General features: G+C 36.6%; 1 protein-coding gene across 2 annotated transcripts in view; it reads left to right on the forward strand.

Annotated features, from left to right (window-relative positions):
- Positions 1–21,893, forward strand: part of ptprna (protein tyrosine phosphatase receptor type Na) — an 86,736-nt gene that overhangs the window by 9,130 nt on the left and 55,713 nt on the right. For both annotated transcript variants that reach the window (XM_061879984.1, XM_061879983.1), the window contains exons 2-4: positions 6,381–6,431; positions 11,985–12,095; positions 14,685–14,793. In XM_061879984.1, coding sequence (XP_061735968.1) covers positions 6,381–6,431; positions 11,985–12,095; positions 14,685–14,793 — 271 coding nt within the window. The remainder of the gene's footprint in view (positions 1–6,380; positions 6,432–11,984; positions 12,096–14,684; positions 14,794–21,893) is intronic.

The following is a 21,893-nucleotide window of genomic DNA, read 5'->3' on the forward strand; positions in this document are numbered from 1 at the left end:
AACACTATTAAGAAAAGTTAATTGCATATCAATTATTAAAAATATATTTTTTATTATTCAATTGCAGCTACTCAGGAGGATTTGTCCACCCATTTATTTTTCTTTTCTTTTTCATTATCCAATTAGATTTTTTTTCTCCCTTCAATCATTCCAATTTGTTGTATTTATTGTTGGGTTTTTTTTATTAACTAATTGACTATTTGTTGGTCAGACCGAGGAGAGCTGATTGGTCAACACTCAAACTGATTAATTATTCATGTTCCTATTCCCAGCCAGGAATTACTGATGGTACACTTACCAACTTTAGCCTCAGGGGGGAGCTAACTCCCGAAATTACCCTTAGACTTTAGGACTATTTGTTATCATTTTTACCCATACTTTTTAACTATAAGTTAACTAACCCACTACCACTTAGCTTTACTTAGTGTGGGGGAGGTGATGCACCCTCACAATTTCCAGCGTTCCCTCTCTTTGGCTTGGCAAGCCGATCGACCTGACTGGGATTTGAACCCAGGACCCTTTGATTGGGAGCTAGCTGTTTAACCATTCAGCTATTCTTGGTCTTTTTAAGGACAGATTTCGGGCCCCAATCAATCAATCAATCAATGTTTATTTATATAGCCCCAAATCACAAATGTCTCAAAGGACTGCACAAATCATTACGACTACAACATCCTCGGAAGAACCCACAAACAAATGACATATTCAATTGATAACCTGTCTCAGTAAACTATGATACAAAACAATAGCTTTCCTTGTTATCGATCAACTTGCCTGGGATTTGAACCCAGTGCCCTTTGATTGAGAGATAGCTGTTTAACCATTCGGCTATTCTTGGCCTTCTTAAAGACAGATTTCGGGCCCAATGACATATTCAATTGATAACCTGTCTCAGTAAACTATGATACAAAACAATAGCTTACCTTGTTATCGATTAACTTGCCTGGGATTTGAACCCAGTGCCCTTTGATTGGGAGCTAGCTGTTTAACCATTCAGCTATTCTTGGTCTTCTTAAGGACAGATTTCGGGCCCCAGTGACATTCAATTGATAACCTGTCTCAGTAAACTATGATACAAAACAATAGCTTTCCTTGTTAACAATCAACTTGCCTGGGATTTGAACACAGTGCCCTTTGATTGGGAGTTAGGAGCTTTAACCATTCAGCTATTCTTGGTCTTCTTAAGGACAGATTTCGGGCCCCAGTGACATATTTAATTGATAACCTGTCTCAGTAAACTATGATACAAAACAATAGCTTTCCTTGTTATCGATCAACTTGCCTGGGATTTGAACCCAGTGCCCTTTGATTGGGAGCTAGCTGTTTAACCATTCAGCTATTCTTGGTCTTCTTAAGGACAGATTTCGGGCCCCAGTGACATATTCAATTGATAACCTGTCTCAGTAAACTATGATACTAAACAATAACTTTCCTTGTTATCGATCAACTTGCCTGGGATTTGAACCCAGTGCCCTTTGATTGGGAGTTAGGAGCTTTAACCATTCAGCTATTCTTGGTCTTCTTAAGGACAGATTTCGGGCCCCAGTGACATATTCAATTGATAACCTGTCTCAGTAAACTATAATACAAAATAATAGCTTTCCTAGTTATCGATCAACTTGCCTGGGATTTGAACCCAGTGCCCTTTGATTGGGAGTTAGCTGTTTAACCATTCAGCTATTCTTGGTCTTCTTAAGCACAGATTTCGGGCCCCAGTGACATATTCAATTGATAACCTGTCTCAGTAAACTATGACAAAAAACAATAGCTTTCCTAGTTATCGATGAACTTGCCTGGGATTTGAACCCAGTGCCCTTTGATTGGGAGTTAGGAGCTTTAACCATTCAGCTATTCTTGTTCTTCTTAAGGACAGATTTCGGGCCCCAATGACATATTCAATTGATAACCTGTCTCAGTAAACTATGATACAAAACAATAGCTTTCCTTGTTATCGATGAACTTGCCTGGGATTTGAACACAGTGCCCTTTGATTGGGAGTTAGGAGCTTTAACCATTCAGCTATTCTTGGTCCTCTCAAGGACAGATTTCGGGCCCCAATGACATATTCAATTGATAACCTGTCTCAGTAAACTATGATACAAAACAATAGCTTTCCTGGTTATCGATCAACTTGCCTGGGATTTGAACGAAGGACCCTTTGATTGGGAGCTAAGAGCTTTAACCATTCAGCTATCCCTGGTCTTCTTTAGAGAAGATTTCGGCCCCCAATGACATATTTAATCGTGGAATGTGATGCCTGCAACATGTTTCAAAAAAGCTGGCACAAGTGGCAAAAAAAGAGTGAGAAAGCTGAGGAATGCTCTTCAAAGACTTATTTGGAACATCCCACAGGTGAACAGGCCAATTGGGAACAGGTGGGTGCCATGATTGGCTATGAAAGCAGCTTCCATGAAATGTTCACTCGTTCACAAACAAGACGGGGCAAGGGTCACCACTTTGTCAACAAATGCCTGAGCAAATTGTTTAAGAACAACATTTCTCAAGCAGCTATTGTAAGGAATTTAGGGATTTCACCATCTACGCTCCGTAATATCATCAAAAGGTTCAGAGAATGTGGAGAAATCACTGCACGTAAACCATGACATTACGCACCTTCCACCCCTCAGGCATCAAAAAGCGACATCCGTGAGTAAAGGATATCACCACATTGGCTCAAGAACACTTCAGAAAACCACTGTTTGTTGCTACATCTGTAAGTGCAAGTCAAAACTCTACTTTGCAAAGCCACAGCCATTCATCAACAACACCCGAAAACGCCAAAGCTCATCTAAAATGGACTGATGCAAAGTGGAAAACTTTTTCTGTGGTCTGACGAGTCCACATTTCAAATTGGTTTTAGAAACTGTGGACCGAAGAGGAAAAGACTGTTCAGGATGAATTTGAGGAACAGTCAGACAATTTAGAGTGAAAAGTACATGTTATTTCCCCCTGGCAAACAAAGATTGGAACCCGGATTGTCGGAGACTCTCCTTAAGGACACGACTAACTCCCTTCTTCCCGTTGTAGACTTTGGACTGACTGGCGGCTGCAACAACACCCGGGTTGCAAGTCTCCGGTTGTATGTCGTAGTATGTAAATGGACAAAAACATCATTTCACATCCAAATTCGGATTCCTATTCATCCCAATTTTGAACTGAACCTTTTTGTTTCTCTAAGAAGAATCTGATCTTAGAAAGACATGAAGGAGCTTTTCTAATCCTTCCACCGAAACATTTTATTATAAGTTTTACACCAAATGTTACTTTGTGAGAATCACTTTTGAAACAGGAGCCGGATTTGCATCAAATGTTGTGCCTGGAGATTGACAAGCCAGACAAAAAAGGGAGAATTATAAAAAAGAGGAGAGAGCCAGTTCTTATTCCCACAAAATTACAAGCAAAAAAAACAACAAAAAAACACGAGAATCAAAAATACAGAAAAAGAGAGAGGTGGAATTAAATAAATAAATGAACAAATAAAGAAGCAAAATAACAATTAGAAGAAAAATACAGAAAAAGAGACTCATCCATCCAGCCATCCATCCATTTCTACCGCTTGTCTCTTTTGGGGTCACGGGGGGTGCTGGAGCCTAACGCAGCTGCATTCAGGTGGAAGGCAGGGTACGCCCTGGACAAGTCGCACCCTCATCACAGGATAAATAAGCAAAATAAAAATTTAAAGCAAAATAGTAATAAAGAATAAAGAAGGAAAAGAAAAAGCAGCTTTGATAGTTTTCATCCCAAAAATTATCCAAATAACTACAAGATATGTATATTTATATAGCGCTTTTCTCTCGTGACTCACAACGCTTAGCATAGTGAAGTACAGTTGTACTAGTATGATACCGCCATACTAATCAATCAATCATATCCGGTACTATACTGCCTCTAAAAAAGTACCGGTTCGTTTTTTAACGGGCGTGACGGCGCGTCGTCATTTTAGGAGAAGAGGAGCATGTACGGCAGCACACACACACAGAGTACTTACAAGCAGACACAGTGTGTAGACAGAAAAGGGAGAATGGACGCATTTTGCTGTAAAAAGTCAAGATAAAGGTGAAGTTGGAACACTGAAACACCCTCAGGAAGAGATGCTTTTACACATGGCTCGCCAGCTGGCGGCTAACGTCCATCCGCAGTGTTTTAGCTACTTCTAAATCACTAATTCTGGCCTCCATGGTGACAAATAAAGTAAGTTTCTTAAAAGTATTAATATCACTGGAGGACGGGGAATAGATAAACATGCTTCACTACACAGCGTGGGAAGATACAATAGCTCACCGCCGTCACAATGTAAACAAACATCCACTGTAATGATACCAAGTCCAAGAGCGTATCTTGTCGATACTACTATGATTACACCGATATTTTTTTATAATCACAACATCTTTTTTCCTTTTTTTAAAACTTCATGTTATGTTTATAAAGTCAGTAAAAACGTCCCTGGACACATGAGGACTTTAAATATGACCACTGTATCATCCTGTAACTACTTGGTATCGGATCCATACCTAAATGTGTGGTATCATCCAAAACTAATGTCAAGTATGAAAGAAGAGAACAATAAGTGATTATTACATTTTAATAGAACATGCTAAAAGAACATTGTCTGTCTCTCTGTATTGGCCCTGCGATGAGGTGGCGACTTGTCCAGGGTGTACGCCGCCTTCCGCCCGATTGTAGCTGAGATAATCACCAGCTCCCCTCGCAACCCCAAAGGGAATACGCGGTAGGAAATGGATGGCTTGGTCGATGTTAAAAGAGAAAACAGCGCGACACCTACAATACAATACATCAGTATTTTTGGACCATATTATTATTGGTTTACTTGGTATTATATTTTATTGTATGATCCTGTAACTACTTGGTATCGACATGATCCATACCTAAATGTGTGGTATTATCCAAAACTAATGTCAAGTATCAAAGAAGAGAAGAATAAGTGATTATTACATTTGAACAGAAGTGTAGATAGAACATGTTAAAACAGAAAACAGCGCGACACCTACCCTTTACATCAGTATTTTTTAACCATATTACTATTGGTTTATTAGGTATTATATTTTATTGTATGATCCTGTAACTACTTGGTATCGCATCCATACCTAAAAGTGTGGTATCATCCAAAACTAATGTCAAGTATCAAAGAAGAGAAGAATAAGTGATTATTACATTTGAACAGAAGTGTAGATAAAACATGTTAAAAGAGGAAATAAGCAGATATTAACAGTAAATGAACAAGTGGAATAATAATCAATTTTTACAGTTTGTCCCTCATAATGTGTATAAAATAATAGGTGTATAAATGACACAATATGTTACTGCAGACTAATTAGGAGTCTTTCTTTGTTTACTTACTACTAAAAGACAAGTTGTCTAGTATGTTCAATATTTTATTGAAGGACTGAATGACAATAATAAACATATGTTTCATCTACACTAACATTTGTTGTTACAATAAAGTCAGTAATAAAAAATGTTGTGATCCCCATTATTTAGACAAGTGAAGTGAATTATATTTATATAGCGCTTTTTCTCTAGTGACTCAAAGCGCTTAGAGACAAGTATTACAGCACAATAAAGTGTGTATTGTCACTAATGTGTGTTTATATTCATGTGTTGATATTCATGTGTTTGTATTCATGTGTTTGTATTCATGTGTTGATATTCATGTGTTTGTATTCATGTGTTTGTATTCATGTGTTTATATTCATGTGGTTGTATTCATGTGTTTATATTCATGTGTTGATATTAATGTGTTTGTATTCATGTGTTTGTATTCATGTGTTTATGTTCATGTGTTTATATTCATGTGTTTATATTCATGTTTGTATTCATGTGTTTGTATTCATGTGTTTATGTTCATGTGTTTGTATTCATGTGTTTATGTTCATGTGTTTATATTCATGTGTTTGTCTTCATGTGTTTGTATTCATATGTTTGTATTCATGTGTTTATGTTCATGTGTTTATATTCATTTGTTTATATTCATGTTTGTATTCATGTGTTTATATTCATGTTTTTGTATTCATGTGTTTATGTTCATGTGTTTGTATTCATGTGTTTGTATTCATGTGTTTATGTTCATGTGTTGATATTCATGTGTTTATATTCATGTGTTTGTATTCATGTGTTTATGTTCATGTGTTTATATTCATGTGTTTGTCTTCATGTGTTTGTATTCATGTGTTTATGTTCATGTGTTTATATTCCTTTGTTTATATTCATGTTTGTATTCATGTGTTTATATTCATTTGTTTATATTCATGTTTGTATTCATGTGTTTATATTCATGTGTTTATATTCATGTTTGTACTCATGTGTTTATATTCATGTGTTTATATTCATATGTTTATATTCATGTGTTTGTCTGCCATCAGGTTGCCTGTTTGAGAGAAAAGTGTGCTCCAGGGATCAGTTGTGCTTTGACGGTAAAGGCACACACACACACACACACACACACACACACACACACACACACACACACACACACACACACACACACACACACACACACACACACACACACACAATATTCCTATATATGATATATTAAAAAAAAGGGCGAGTAGAAGAAGTGTCCCCACCCTCACCTTCCCCTTCATCCCAGACCCCGCCTCCTTGCTCTGCTGTCTCCATGGCAACGCTGACATCACAGCGGGGTCGACACCCCCACAGTTGTTGTGCGAACACGCTGATGAGTCACGGGCATACGCACGTCTGGCTGGGATTTGCACTTACGCACGCAGCCCAATACAACATGCCTTTCAACACCTTTGGTCCTCTTGTATTCATGTTATAACATCTGGGATGAAGACATATATATATATATATATATATATATATATATATATATATATATATATATATATATATATATATATCTCAACATGATGTAAGGGTATATGTAGTATCTAGTAACATTCATAATAACATGTAATATATACATGATGTAAGTATATATGTAGTATCTAGTAACATTCATAATAACATGTAATATATACATGATGTAAGTATATATGTAGTATCTAGTAACATTCATAATAACATGTAATATATACATGATGTAAGTATATATGTCATGTAGTAACATTCATATTAACATGTAATATATACATGATGTAAGTATACATGTAGTATCTAGTAACATTCATAATAACATGTAATATATACATGATGTAAGTATATATGTAGTATCTAGTAACATTCATAATAACATGTAATATATACATGATGTAAGTATATATGTAGTATCTAGTAACATTCATAATAACATGTAATATATACATGATGTAAGTATATATGTAGTATCTAGTAACATTCATAATAACATGTAATATATACATGATGTAAGTATATATGTAGTATCTAGTAACATTCATAATAACATGTAATATATACATGATGTAAGTATATATGTAGTATCTAGTAACATTCATAATAACATGTAGTATATACATGATGTAAGTATATATGTAGTATCTAGTAACATTCATAATAACATGTAGTATATACAGTACATGATGTAAGTATATATGTCATGTAGTAACATTCATGATGAGATATATAATATATAATACATATATAATAATACATAATCTTTATCATCATGACTATATTATATTTATTATTATTATTATTAGTGCCAAAAAACTCCCTGTTTTTAAAACCAAGTGACACCTCTGTTTCTAACTGTAATGGAGGGTCCTTGAACGCACCACAGTTACAAGCAAGAAAATGCAAAAGTCCAAGTTTTGACTTGAACTTTCTCCTGTGCTGCCACAAAGTCGACCTTCCTTGACTCACCTCCGACTTCTTCCAACATGCTGAGAGTGAACTTTGACCTCGTGGTGTGAAGTGGTCCATGTTAGTGTTTGTGGGCGTGGTCTTACTGATCATGTCCTGCATCTCTTTGATGCTTTTTCTTTGTCTACCTTTATAATTCCCTATTTTTATTGTGGAATTCATATTCTGTGTATTTTTTAAACGGGAATTTTTTAAATTGTGTATATTTTTAATCGTGCATTTTTATTGTGTATTTTTCTCAAATGTGTTTTTATTGTGTATTTTTTATTGTCTGTTTTAATTGTGTATTTTTGAACTGTTTTATTGTGTATTTTATATTTAGTATATTATTAAATCGTGTATTTTTTGCTCTTTTACATTTTTGTGTTCCTTTTTCATTGTATATTTATTCCTTTACTTGTGTATTTTTTAGTCATGTATTTTTTAAACTGTGTACATTTTTAATACTGTATTTTTTATTGTCTACTTTTTTTTAATTTAATTGTGTGCTTTTTATATTGTGTATTTCATATTTTGTGTATTTTTTAATCATGAGTTTTTCAAATTGTGTCAATGTTTTAATTGTGTATTTTTTATTGGCTATTTTTAATTGTGTATTTTTTAAATTTGGTATTTTTCTTAATTGTGTGTTTACTTGAATGTTTATTTTTTTATTGTGTATTTTTTAATCATTTATTTGGATTGTGTATTTTGTGTTTAGTGTGTTTTTTTTATTGTGTATTTTTTTAATTGTGTAACTTTTTAATTGGTATATATATATATATTTTTGTAATTGTGTATTTTTTAACTGTTTTATTGTGTATTTTATATTTAGTATATTATTAAATCGTGTATTTTTTACTCTTTTACATTTCTGTGTTCCTTTTTCATTGTATATTTATTCCTTTACTTGTGTATTTTTTAGTCATGTATTTTTTAAACTGTGTCATTTTTAATACTGTATTTTATGTTGTCTACTTTTTTTAAATTTAATTGTGTGTTTTTTATATTGTGTATTTCATATTTTGTGTATTTTTTAATCATGAGTTTTTCAAATTGTGTCAATGTTTTAGTTGTGTATTTTTTATTGGCTATTTTTAATTGTGTATTTTTTAAATTTTGTATTTTTCTTAATTGTGTGTTTATTTGAATGTTTATTTTTTTATTGTGTATTTTTTATTGTCCATGTTTTAATTGTGTATTTTTTATTGTCCATGTTTTAATTGTGTATTTTTCAGCTGTCCATTTTTATTGTCTATTTTTTCATTATGTATTTTTTAATCGTTTATTTGGATTGTGTATTTTGTGTTTAGTGTGTTTTTTTATTGTGTACCTTTTTAATTGGTGTATATATATTTTTTTTTTTTAATTGTGTATTTTTGAACTGTTTTATTGTGTATTTTATATTTAGTATATTTAAAATCGTGTATTTTTTACTCTTTTACATTTTTGTGTTCCTTTTTCATTGTATATTTATTCCTTTACTTGTGTATTTTTTAGTCATGTATTTTTTAAACTGTGTACATTTTTAATACTGTATTTTTTATCGTCTACTTTTTTTAATTTAATTGTGTGTTTTTTATATGGTGTATTTCATATTTTGTGTATTTTTTAATCATGAGTTTTTCAAATTGTGTCAATGTTTTAATTGTGTATTTTTTATTGGCTATTTTTAATGGTGTATTTTTTAAATTTTGTATTTTTCTTAATTGTGTTTTTATTTGAATGTTTATTTTTTTATTGCGTATTTTTTATTGTCCATGTTTTAATTGTGTATTTTTCAGCTGTCCATTTTTATTGTCTATTTTTTCATTATGTATTTTTTAATCGTTTATTTAGATTGTGTATTTTGTGTTTAGTGTGTTTTTTTTATTGTGTATTTTTTTAATTGTGTACCTTTTTAATTGGTATATATATGTATATATATATATTTTTTTTTTTACTTGTGTATTTTTTAATCATGTATTTTTCAAACTGTGTACCCTTTTAATACTGTATTTGTTATTGTCTACTTTTTAAATGTATATTTGTTTTATTTAATTGTGTAGTTTTTTTTAATTGTGTATTTTAATTAATTTATTTTTTTTAATTCTGTATTTTTTGTTGTGTATTCTTTTAATTTTGTATTCACCAAATGGCCCAAAAAGACAATACTGATGTGGTGAGAAAGTGTATTATTCATTTGTATATTTACACCAGGTCAGGTTGTGTTTTGGCCTCATTCCTGTGAGAATCCTGCGTGTGACTGAAGGAGTGTGCTCAAACAAGCAGCAGGGAAATGGTAGCAGGTGATGCTATCAGGTGATAACTCACCACCTCTGCTCCTAAAATGACGACGCGCCGTCGTGTGTGTGTGTGTGTGTGTGTGTGTGTGTGTGTGTGTGTGTGTGTGTGTGTGTGTGTGTGTGTGTGTGTGTGTGTGTGTGTGTGTGTGTGTGTGCGCGCGCACTGGAAGACAGCAGTGACTCATCAGTGCAGCAAAAGCTCCTCTGGCTTTAGTCCCACTCACATCTGTATTACACCACTACTGTGTGGGTTGTATTTCATATTTGGTGTATTTATAATCGTGTATTTTTTCAAATTGTGTACCTTTTTAATTGTCTATTTTTTATTTTCTATTTCATATTTTGTGTATTTTTTAAATTTTGTACCTTTTTAATTGTGTGAATTTTTAATTGTCTCTTTTTTATTGTAAATTTTTTTTAATTGTCTATTTTTTATTGTGTATTTCATATTTTGTGTATTTTTTAATTGTCTATTTTTTGATTGTGTATTTTTTGAATTGTCTACCTTTTTATTTGTGTGCCTTTTTAATTGTCTCTTGTTTATTGTTTATTTTTTTAATTGTCTATTTTTTATTGTGTATTTCATATATTGTGTATGTTTTAATTGTGTATTATTTAAATTTTGTACCTTTATTGTTTTTTTTAATTGTGTATTTGTGTATTTTTTTAAATTTTGTATTTTTCTTAATTGTGTGTCTTGTTTTTTTCATTTGTACTTTTGATTGTGTATTTTTTCTATTTTGTATTTTTAATTGCCAATTTTTAATTGTGTATTTTATATTTTCTGTATTTTTTGATTGTGTATTTTTTTAATTGTGTATTTAATTTTTTTGTGTATTTTTTGATTGTGTGTTTTTTAATTGTGTACCTTTTTATTTGTGTGCCTTTTAATTGTGTATTTTTTATTGTTTATTTTTTTAATTGTCTATTTTTATTGTGTATTTAATAATTTGTGTATTTTTTAATTGTGAATTATTTAAAATGTGTAACCTTTTAATCGTCTATTTTTGTCGTCTATTTTTTTAATTTTGTATTTTTTTTAATTTTGTATTTTTCTTAATTGTGGGTATTGTTTTTTTTTATTTGTATTTTTTCTATTGTGTATTTTTTCAATTTTGTATTTTTAACTGACTTTGTGTATTTTATATTTTGGGTATTTTTGGATTATGTAATTTTTAATTGTGTATATATTTAATTTTGTATTTTTCGTAATCGTGTGTCTTCTTTATTTTTTTATTTTTTTATTTCAATTGTATGTTTCCTTAATTTTGTATTTTATATTTTGTGTGTTGTCTGATTGTGTATTTTTTTAACTGTGTATTTTTTATCGTCTATTTTATCATTGTCTATTTTTTCAATTTTGTATTTTTCTTAATTGTGTGTCTTGTTTTTCTTATTTGTTTTTTTTTATTGTGTATTTTTTCAATATGGTATTTTTAATTGCATATTCTCTTAATCGTGTATTTTAGTTGTGTATTTTTTGATTGTGTATTTTTTTTTCAATGTGTATTTTTAATGGTCTATTTTTTAATGGTGGATTTTGTTGTTGTTGTATTTTTCCTAATTGTGTCTTTTTTTAATTGTGTATTTATTGATTTTAAGGTTGTATTTTTTGTTGAATCAATTTTTAGAATTGTATATAGTATTTAATGTTCTTAATGGTGTGGTGTTAGATGTTGTTGCCATGGTGATTGCAGCAGCAAGAAAAAAAAGCATAAGGCTGCTGTGAAGCAATCCGGATGAAAGGTGTGGGCGGGGCTAAGAGTCATGCAGGAGAAAGGTGTGGGCGGGGCCAAGAGTCTTGCAGGACAAAAGTACATCAAATACTCTATTTGATGACCGTGTGTGTGTGTGTGTGTGTGTGTGTGTGTGTGTGTGTGTGTGTGTGTGTGTGTGTGTGTGTGTGCTCACCAGACGGGCTGTTTGGTCAGTGTCGGGGTTCCAAGCAGGACCGGGTCCAGTACCAGGTGACAGTTCCAGTACTGAAGAGGATGCAGGAAGTCCTGAAACAGCTCATGCTCCAAGGTTGGTCCTGGCACATCATCAACTCACAAAAGTCTAAATGGGGTGTCAAAAAAATAATGTTTTAATGAAAGGTGATTGTAATTCGTTATGATTCCTAAAAGTCTTCTAAAAATGATTTTTCAATGATGTGTTTTTTCCAGTCAGGCATGATTTAGACGCCATAATTGCTCCTGAATATTCAGTTGAATATGCTACAAAGACAACATATTTGATGTTCAAACTCATCAACTTTATTTTTGTTGCAAATAATAATTAACTTAGAATCTCATGGCGGCAACACGTGCCAAAGTAGTTGGGAAAGGGCATGTTCACCACTGTGTTACATCACCTTTTCTTTTGACAACACTCAATAAACGTTTGGGAACTGAGGAAACTAATTGTTGAAGCTTTGAAAGTGGGATTCTTTCCCATTCTTGTTTTATGTAGAGCTTCAATCCTTCAACAGTCCGGGGTCTCCGCTGTCCTATTTTACGCTTCACACATTTTCCATGGGAGACAGGTCTGGACTGCAGGCGGGCCAGTAAAGTACTCGCACTCTTTTTTTAACAAAGCCACACTGTTGTAACACTTGTCTTGCTGAAATAAGCAGGGGCGTCCATGATAACGTTGCTTGGATGACAACATATGTTGCTCCAAAACCTGTATGGACCATTCAACATTAATGGTGCCTTCACAGATGTGTAAGTTACCCATGCCTTGGGCACTAATACACCCCCATACCATCACACATGCTGGCTTTTCAACTTTGCGCCTATAACAATCCAGATGGTTATTTTCCTCTTTGTTCTGGAGGACACCACATTCACAGTCTCCAAATATAATTTGAAATGTGGACTCGTCAGACCACAGAACACATTTCCACTTTGCATCAGTCCATCTTAGATGATCTCGGGCCCAGCCAAGCCGGCGGCGTTCCTGGGTGTTGTTGATAAATGGCTTTGGCTTTGCATGGTAGAGTTTTAACTTGCACTTACAGATGTAGCGACCAACTGTAGTTACTGACAGTGGTTTTATGAAATGTTCCTGAGCCCATGTGGTGATATCCTTTACACACTGATGTCAGTTTTTGATGCAATACTGCCGGAGGGGTCAAAGGTCCGTAATATCATCGCTTACGTGCAGTGATTTCTCCAGATTCTCTGAACCTTTTGATGATTTTACAGACCGTAGATGGTAAAATCCCTAAATTCCTTGCAATAGCTCGTTGAGAAATGTTGTTCTAAAACTGTTCCACAATTTGCTTACAAAGTTGTGACCCTCACCCCATCCTTGTTTGTGAATTACTTAGCATTTCAGGGAAGCTGTTTTTATAGCCAATCATGGCACCCACCTGTTCCCAATTAGCCTGCACACCTGTGGGATGTTCCAAATAAGTGTTTGATGAGCATTCCTCAACTTTATCAGTATTTATTGCCACCTTTCCCAACTTCTTTGTCACGTGTTGCTGGCATCAAATTCTAAAGTTAATGATTATTTGCCAAAAATGAAAGTTTATCAGTTTGAACATCAAATATGTTGTCTTTGTAGCATATTCAACTGAATATGGGTTGAAAAGGATTTGCAAATCATTGTATTTTGTTTATATTTACATCTAACACCATTTCCCAACTCATATGGAAACAGGGTTTATATATATATATATATATATATATATATATATATATATATATAAGGAGATAGATATCTACACATATCCACATTTAAAAGTTATTTATTTTCTTTAGTCATATTTGAAATAGCTCGTGTTCCATCTTGTACTCTTATTATCTTTTCTGTATCTCATGACCAATGATACACTGTAGACTACCTTGAGCTTGGAATGTGGGAGTAGCAATACTCCTTTATCCTATCTCTTTCTGTCTCCAGCTGAGAAAAGCAATAGATATGTGTATTTGCTCTGAAGGGAGGGGGCCATGGGCATATTGAAAAAGACAAGACTTCCATAGTGTTGTCAGATCGACTTAGGCGACGCGGTTTAAATGTGTTGTTTTTTAGGTTGGTCTCTCCAAAGCTTTGGAATAAATTGCAAAATACCTATTCTGTTCGGAGTTATCATTTAAAATCAGCTTATGTGTCATCAAAAGAACTTGGGATTGACCAGCAATTTATATTCCCTCAGAGGAACATCTGGTTCAAACGCAACAATATATATATATATATATATATATATATATATATATATATATATATATATATATATATACACATACACATATATATACACATACACACAAAAGACAAAATTGGATGAGAAATAAATGTGCATACAATTCCACAATCTTAAATGAATTCATTGTAACTAACTAAATAAATAATAATTGATGTTACTTAAATAAAGTATCCATAACATGAAATTAAATTGTCACTGAAAATAAAGATTCAGATTTTTGCGCTTCAGAAACTTCTCCCTGACTTCAGCTCCAGACTTCTTCTGTTTCTTTGACCTTGTCACTGGTGCCACCGCTGGTGGGGGAGGGTATTACATACACACTGCACCCTCCAGGGTCAAGACAGACTGGTCTAGACCTAAATCCTCCTGGCTCACCTGTAAGGAAGCATGGCTGACTTCCTACCTGTCTGTCCCTGCAGGTCTGTCCTGGCAGGACGACATCACCCAGTACATCTTGTCCAAGGAACTGAAGAGAGTTCCACACCTGGCACAGTCCGACAAACCTAACTCCTCTTCGCAGGCTGCTCTGTAAGTTCTGTCCAAGTCGTAGGACTACTTTCTGCTCCCAGTGCACACCATCCAACCTGTCAAACATCCAACCTGTCAACCATCCAACCTGTCAACCATCCAACCTCTCAACCATCCAACCTGTCAGGCATCCAACCTGTCAACCATCCAACCTCTCAACCATCCAACCTGTCAGACATCCAACCTGTCAACCATCCAACCTCTCAACCATCCAACCTGTCAGACATCCAACCTGTCAACCATCCAACCTCTCAACCATCCAACCTGTCAAACATCCAACCTGTCAAACATCCTACCTCTCAACCATCCAACCTCTCAACCATCCAACCTCTCAACCATCCAACCTGTCAACCATCCAACCTGTCAAACATCCAACCTGTCAAACATCCAACTCTCAACCATCCAACCTGTCAACCATCCAACCTGTCAAACATCCAACCTGTCAAACATCCTACCTCTCAACCATCCAACCTCTCAACCATCCAACCTGTCAACCATCCAACCTGTCAAACATCCAACCTGTCAAACATCCAACTCTCAAACATCCAACCTGTCAACCATCCAACCTGTCAAACATCCAACCTGTCAAACATCCAACTCTCAAACATCCAACCTGTCAACCATCCAACCTGTCAAACATCCAACCTGTCAAACATCCAACCTGTCAACCATGCAACCTGTCAGACATCCAACCTGTCAAACATCCAACCTGTCAAACATCCAACCTGTCAAACATCCTACCTCTCAACCATCCAACCTCTCAACCATCCAACCTCTCAACCATCCAACCTGTCAAACATCCAACCTGTCAAACATTCAACCTGTCAAACATCCAACCTGTCAAACATCCAACCTGTCAAACATCCAACTCTCAAACATCCAACCTGTCAACCATCCAACCTGTCAAACATCCAACCTGTCAAACATCCAACCTGTCAACCATGCAACCTGTCAGACATCCAACCTGTCAAACATCCAACCTGTCAAACATCCAACCTGTCAACCATGCAACCTGTCAGACATCCAACCTGTCAAACATCCAACCTGTCAAACATCCTACCTCTCAACCATCCAACCTCTCAACCATCCAACCTCTCAACCATCCAACCTGTCAAACATCCAACCTGTCAAACATTCAACCTGTCAAACATCCAACCTGTCAAACATCCAACCTGTCAAACATCCAACTCTCAAACATCCAACCTGTCAACCATCCAACCTGTCAAACATCCAACCTGTCAAACATCCAACCTGTCAACCATGCAACCTGTCAGACATCCAACCTGTCAAACATTCAACCTGTCAAACATCCAATCTGTCAAACATCCAACCTCTCAACCATCCAACCTGTCAAACATCCAACCTCTCAACCATCCAACCTGTCAAACATCAAACCTGTCAAACATCCAACCTGACAAACATCCAACCTGTCAAACATTCAACCTGTCAAACATCCAACCTCTCAACCATCCAACCTCTCAAACTTTCAACCTGTCAAACATCCAACCTGTCAAACATCCAACTTTTTTAAACATCCAACCTCTCAACCATCCAACCTCTCAACCATCCAACCTCTCAAACTTTCAACCTATCAAACATCCAACCTTTTAATCATCCAACCTGTCAAACATCCAACCTGTCAACCATCCAACTCTCAAACATCCAACCTGTCAACCATCCAACCTGTCAAACATCCAACCTGTCAAACATCCAACCTGTCAACCATACAACCTGTCAGACATCCAACCTCTCAACCATCCAACCTGTCAAACATCCAACCTGTCAAACATCCAACCTGTCAAACATCCAACCTGTCAAACATCCAACCTGTCAACCATGCAACCTGTCAGACATCCAACCTGTCAAACATCCAACCTGTCAAACATCCAACCTGTCAAACATCCTACCTCTCAACCATCCAACCTCTCAACCATCCAACCTCTCAACCATCCAACCTGTCAAACATCCAACCTGTCAAACATTCAACCTGTCAAACATCCAACCTGTCAAACATCCAACCTGTCAAACATCCAACTCTCAAACATCCAACCTGTCAACCATCCAACCTGTCAAACATCCAACCTGTCAAACATCCAACCTGTCAACCATGCAACCTGTCAGACATCCAACCTGTCAAACATTCAACCTGTCAAACATCCAATCTGTCAAACATCCAACCTCTCAACCATCCAACCTGTCAAACATCCAACCTCTCAACCATCCAACCTGTCAAACATCAAACCTGTCAAACATCCAACCTGACAAACATCCAACCTGTCAAACATTCAACCTGTCAAACATCCAACCTCTCAACCATCCAACCTCTCAAACTTTCAACCTGTCAAACATCCAACCTGTCAAACATCCAACTTTTTTAAACATCCAACCTCTCAACCATCCAACCTCTCAACCATCCAACCTCTCAAACTTTCAACCTATCAAACATCCAACCTTTTAATCATCCAACCTGTCAAACATCCAACCTGTCAACCATCCAACTCTCAAACATCCAACCTGTCAACCATCCAACCTGTCAAACATCCAACCTGTCAAACATCCAACCTGTCAACCATACAACCTGTCAGACATCCAACCTCTCAACCATCCAACCTGTCAAACATCCAACCTGTCAAACATCCTACCTCTCAACCATCCAACCTCTCAACCATCCAACCTCTCAACCATCCAACCTGTCAAACATCCAACCTGTCAAACATTCAACCTGTCAAACATCCAACCTGTCAAACATCCAACTCTCAAACATCCAACCTGTCAAACATCCAACCTGTCAAACATTCAACCTGTCAAACATCCAACCTGTCAAACATCCAACTCTCAAACATCCAACCTGTCAAACATCCAACCTGTCAACCATGCAACCTGTCAGACATCCAACCTGTCAAACATTCAACCTGTCAAACATCCAATCTGTCAAACATCCAACCTCTCAACCATCCAACCTGTCAAACATCCAACCTATCAACCATCCAACCTGTCAAACATCAAACCTGTCAAACATTCAACCTGTCAAACATCCAACCTGTCAAACATCCAACTCTCAAACATCCAACCTGTCAAACATCCAACCTGTCAAACATTCAACCTGTCAAACATCCAACCTGTCAAACATCCAACTCTCAAACATCCAACCTGTCAAACATCCAACCTGTCAACCATGCAACCTGTCAGACATCCAACCTGTCAAACATTCAACCTGTCAAACATCCAACCTGTCAAACATCCAACCTCTTAACCATCCAACCTGTCAAACATCAAACCTGTCAAACATCCAACCTGACAAACATCCAACCTGTCAAACATTCAACCTGTCAAACATCCAACCTGTCAAACATCCAACTCTCAAACATCCAACCTGTCAAACATCCAACCTGTCAACCATGCAACCTGTCAGACATCCAACCTGTCAAACATTCAACCTGTCAAACATCCAATCTGTCAAACATCCAACCTCTCAACCATCCAACCTGTCAAACATCCAACCTCTCAACCATCCAACCTGTCAAACATCAAACCTGTCAAACATTCAACCTGTCAAACATCCAACCTGTCAAACATCCAACTCTCAAACATCCAACCTGTCAAACATCCAACCTGTCAAACATTCAACCTGTCAAACATCCAACCTGTCAAACATCCAACTCTCAAACATCCAACCTGTCAAACATCCAACCTGTCAACCATGCAACCTGTCAGACATCCAACCTGTCAAACATTCAACCTGTCAAACATCCAACCTGTCAAACATCCAACCTCTTAACCATCCAACCTGTCAAACATCAAACCTGTCAAACATCCAACCTGTCAACCATGCAACCTGTCAGACATCCAACCTGTCAAACATTCAACCTGTCAAACATCCAACCTGACAAACATCCAACCTGTCAAACATTCAACCTGTCAAACATCCAACCTCTCAACCATCCAACCTCTCAAACTTTCAACCTGTCAAACATCCAACCTGTCAAACATCCAACTTTTTTAAACATCCAACCTCTCAACCATCCAACCTCTCAACCATCCAACCTCTCAAACTTTCAACCTATCAAACATCCAACCTTTTAATCATCCAACCTGTCAAACATCCAACCTGTCAACCATCCAACTCTCAAACATCCAACCTGTCAACCATCCAACCTGTCAAACATCCAACCTGTCAAACATCCAACCTGTCAACCATACAACCTGTCAGACATCCAACCTCTCAACCATCCAAACTGTCAAACATCCAACCTGTCAAACATCCAACCTGTCAAACATCCAACCTGTCAACCATGCAACCTGTCAGACATCCAACCTGTCAAACATCCAACCTGTCAAACATCCAACCTGTCAAACATCCTACCTCTCAACCATCCAACCTCTCAACCATCCAACCTCTCAACCATCCAACCTGTCAAACATCCAACCTGTCAAACATTCAACCTGTCAAACATCCAACCTGTCAAACATCCAACCTGTCAAACATCCAACTCTCAAACATCCAACCTGTCAACCATCCAACCTGTCAAACATCCAACCTGTCAAACATCCAACCTGTCAACCATGCAACCTGTCAGACATCCAACCTGTCAAACATTCAACCTGTCAAACATCCAATCTGTCAAACATCCAACCTCTCAACCATCCAACCTGTCAAACATCCAACCTCTCAACCATCCAACCTGTCAAACATCAAACCTGTCAAACATCCAACCTGACAAACATCCAACCTGTCAAACATTCAACCTGTCAAACATCCAACCTCTCAACCATCCAACCTCTCAAACTTTCAACCTGTCAAACATCCAACCTGTCAAACATCCAACTTTTTTAAACATCCAACCTCTCAACCATCCAACCTCTCAACCATCCAACCTCTCAAACTTTCAACCTATCAAACATCCAACCTTTTAATCATCCAACCTGTCAAACATCCAACCTGTCAACCATCCAACTCTCAAACATCCAACCTGTCAACCATCCAACCTGTCAAACATCCAACCTGTCAAACATCCAACCTGTCAACCATACAACCTGTCAGACATCCAACCTCTCAACCATCCAACCTGTCAAACATCCAACCTGTCAAACATCCTACCTCTCAACCATCCAACCTCTCAACCATCCAACCTCTCAACCATCCAACCTGTCAAACATCCAACCTGTCAAACATTCAACCTGTCAAACATCCAACCTGTCAAACATCCAACTCTCAAACATCCAACCTGTCAAACATCCAACCTGTCAAACATTCAACCTGTCAAACATCCAACCTGTCAAACATCCAACTCTCAAACATCCAACCTGTCAAACATCCAACCTGTCAACCATGCAACCTGTCAGACATCCAACCTGTCAAACATTCAACCTGTCAAACATCCAATCTGTCAAACATCCAACCTCTCAACCATCCAACCTGTCAAACATCCAACCTATCAACCATCCAACCTGTCAAACATCAAACCTGTCAAACATTCAACCTGTCAAACATCCAACCTGTCAAACATCCAACTCTCAAACATCCAACCTGTCAAACATCCAACCTGTCAAACATTCAACCTGTCAAACATCCAACCTGTCAAACATCCAACTCTCAAACATCCAACCTGTCAAACATCCAACCTGTCAACCATGCAACCTGTCAGACATCCAACCTGTCAAACATTCAACCTGTCAAACATCCAACCTGTCAAACATCCAACCTCTTAACCATCCAACCTGTCAAACATCAAACCTGTCAAACATCCAACCTGACAAACATCCAACCTGTCAAACATTCAACCTGTCAAACATCCAACCTGTCAAACATCCAACTCTCAAACATCCAACCTGTCAAACATCCAACCTGTCAACCATGCAACCTGTCAAACATCCAATCTGTCAAACATCCAACCTGTCAAACATTCAACCTGTCAAACATCCAACCTGTCAAACATCCAACTCTCAAACATCCAACCTGTCAGACATCCAACCTGTCAAACATTCAACCTGTCAAACATCCAATCTGTCAAACATCCAACCTCTCAACCATCCAACCTGTCAAACATCCAACCTCTCAACCATCCAACCTGTCAAACATCAAACCTGTCAAACATTCAACCTGTCAAACATCCAACCTGTCAAACATCCAACTCTCAAACATCCAACCTGTCAAACATCCAACCTGTCAAACATTCAACCTGTCAAACATCCAACCTGTCAAACATCCAACTCTCAAACATCCAACCTGTCAAACATCCAACCTGTCAACCATGCAACCTGTCAGACATCCAACCTGTCAAACATTCAACCTGTCAAACATCCAACCTGTCAAACATCCAACCTCTTAACCATCCAACCTGTCAAACATCAAACCTGTCAAACATCCAACCTGACAAACATCCAACTCTCAAACATCCAACCTGTCAAACATCCAACCTGTCAAACATCCAACCTCTTAACCATCCAACCTGTCAAACATCAAACCTGTCAAACATCCAACCTGTCAAACATCCAACTCTCAAACATCCAACCTGTCAAACATCCAACCTGTCAACCATGCAACCTGTCAGACATCCAACCTGTCAAACATTCAACCTGTCAAACATCCAACCTGTCAAACATCCAACCTCTTAACCATCCAACCTGTCAAACATCAAACCTGTCAAACATCCAACCTGACAAACATCCAACCTGTCAAACATTCAACCTGTCAAACATCCAACCTCTCAACCATCCAAGCTCTCAAACTTTCAACCTGTCAAACATCCAACCTGTCAAACATCCAACTTTTTTAAACATCCAACCTGTCAAACATCCAACCTCTCAACCATCCAACCTCTCAACCATCCAACCTCTCAAACTTTCAACCTATCAAACATCCAACCTTTTAATCATCCAACCTGTCAAACATCCAACCTGTCAAACATCCAACCTGTCAACCATCCAAACTGTCAAACATCCAACTTTTTTAAACATCCAACCTGTCAACCATCCAACCTCTCAAACTTTCAACCTGTCAAACATCCAACCGCAACATTTTTGCTTCATCTGACATCACATAGTCAAAGATAAGACTTTCTGGAGGAAAGTTCTGTGGTCAGATGAAACAAAAAGTGATC

The sequence above is a fragment of the Nerophis ophidion genome, linkage group LG19, assembly GCF_033978795.1.
Source record: "Nerophis ophidion isolate RoL-2023_Sa linkage group LG19, RoL_Noph_v1.0, whole genome shotgun sequence".
Lineage (NCBI taxonomy): Eukaryota > Metazoa > Chordata > Actinopteri > Syngnathiformes > Syngnathidae > Nerophis > Nerophis ophidion.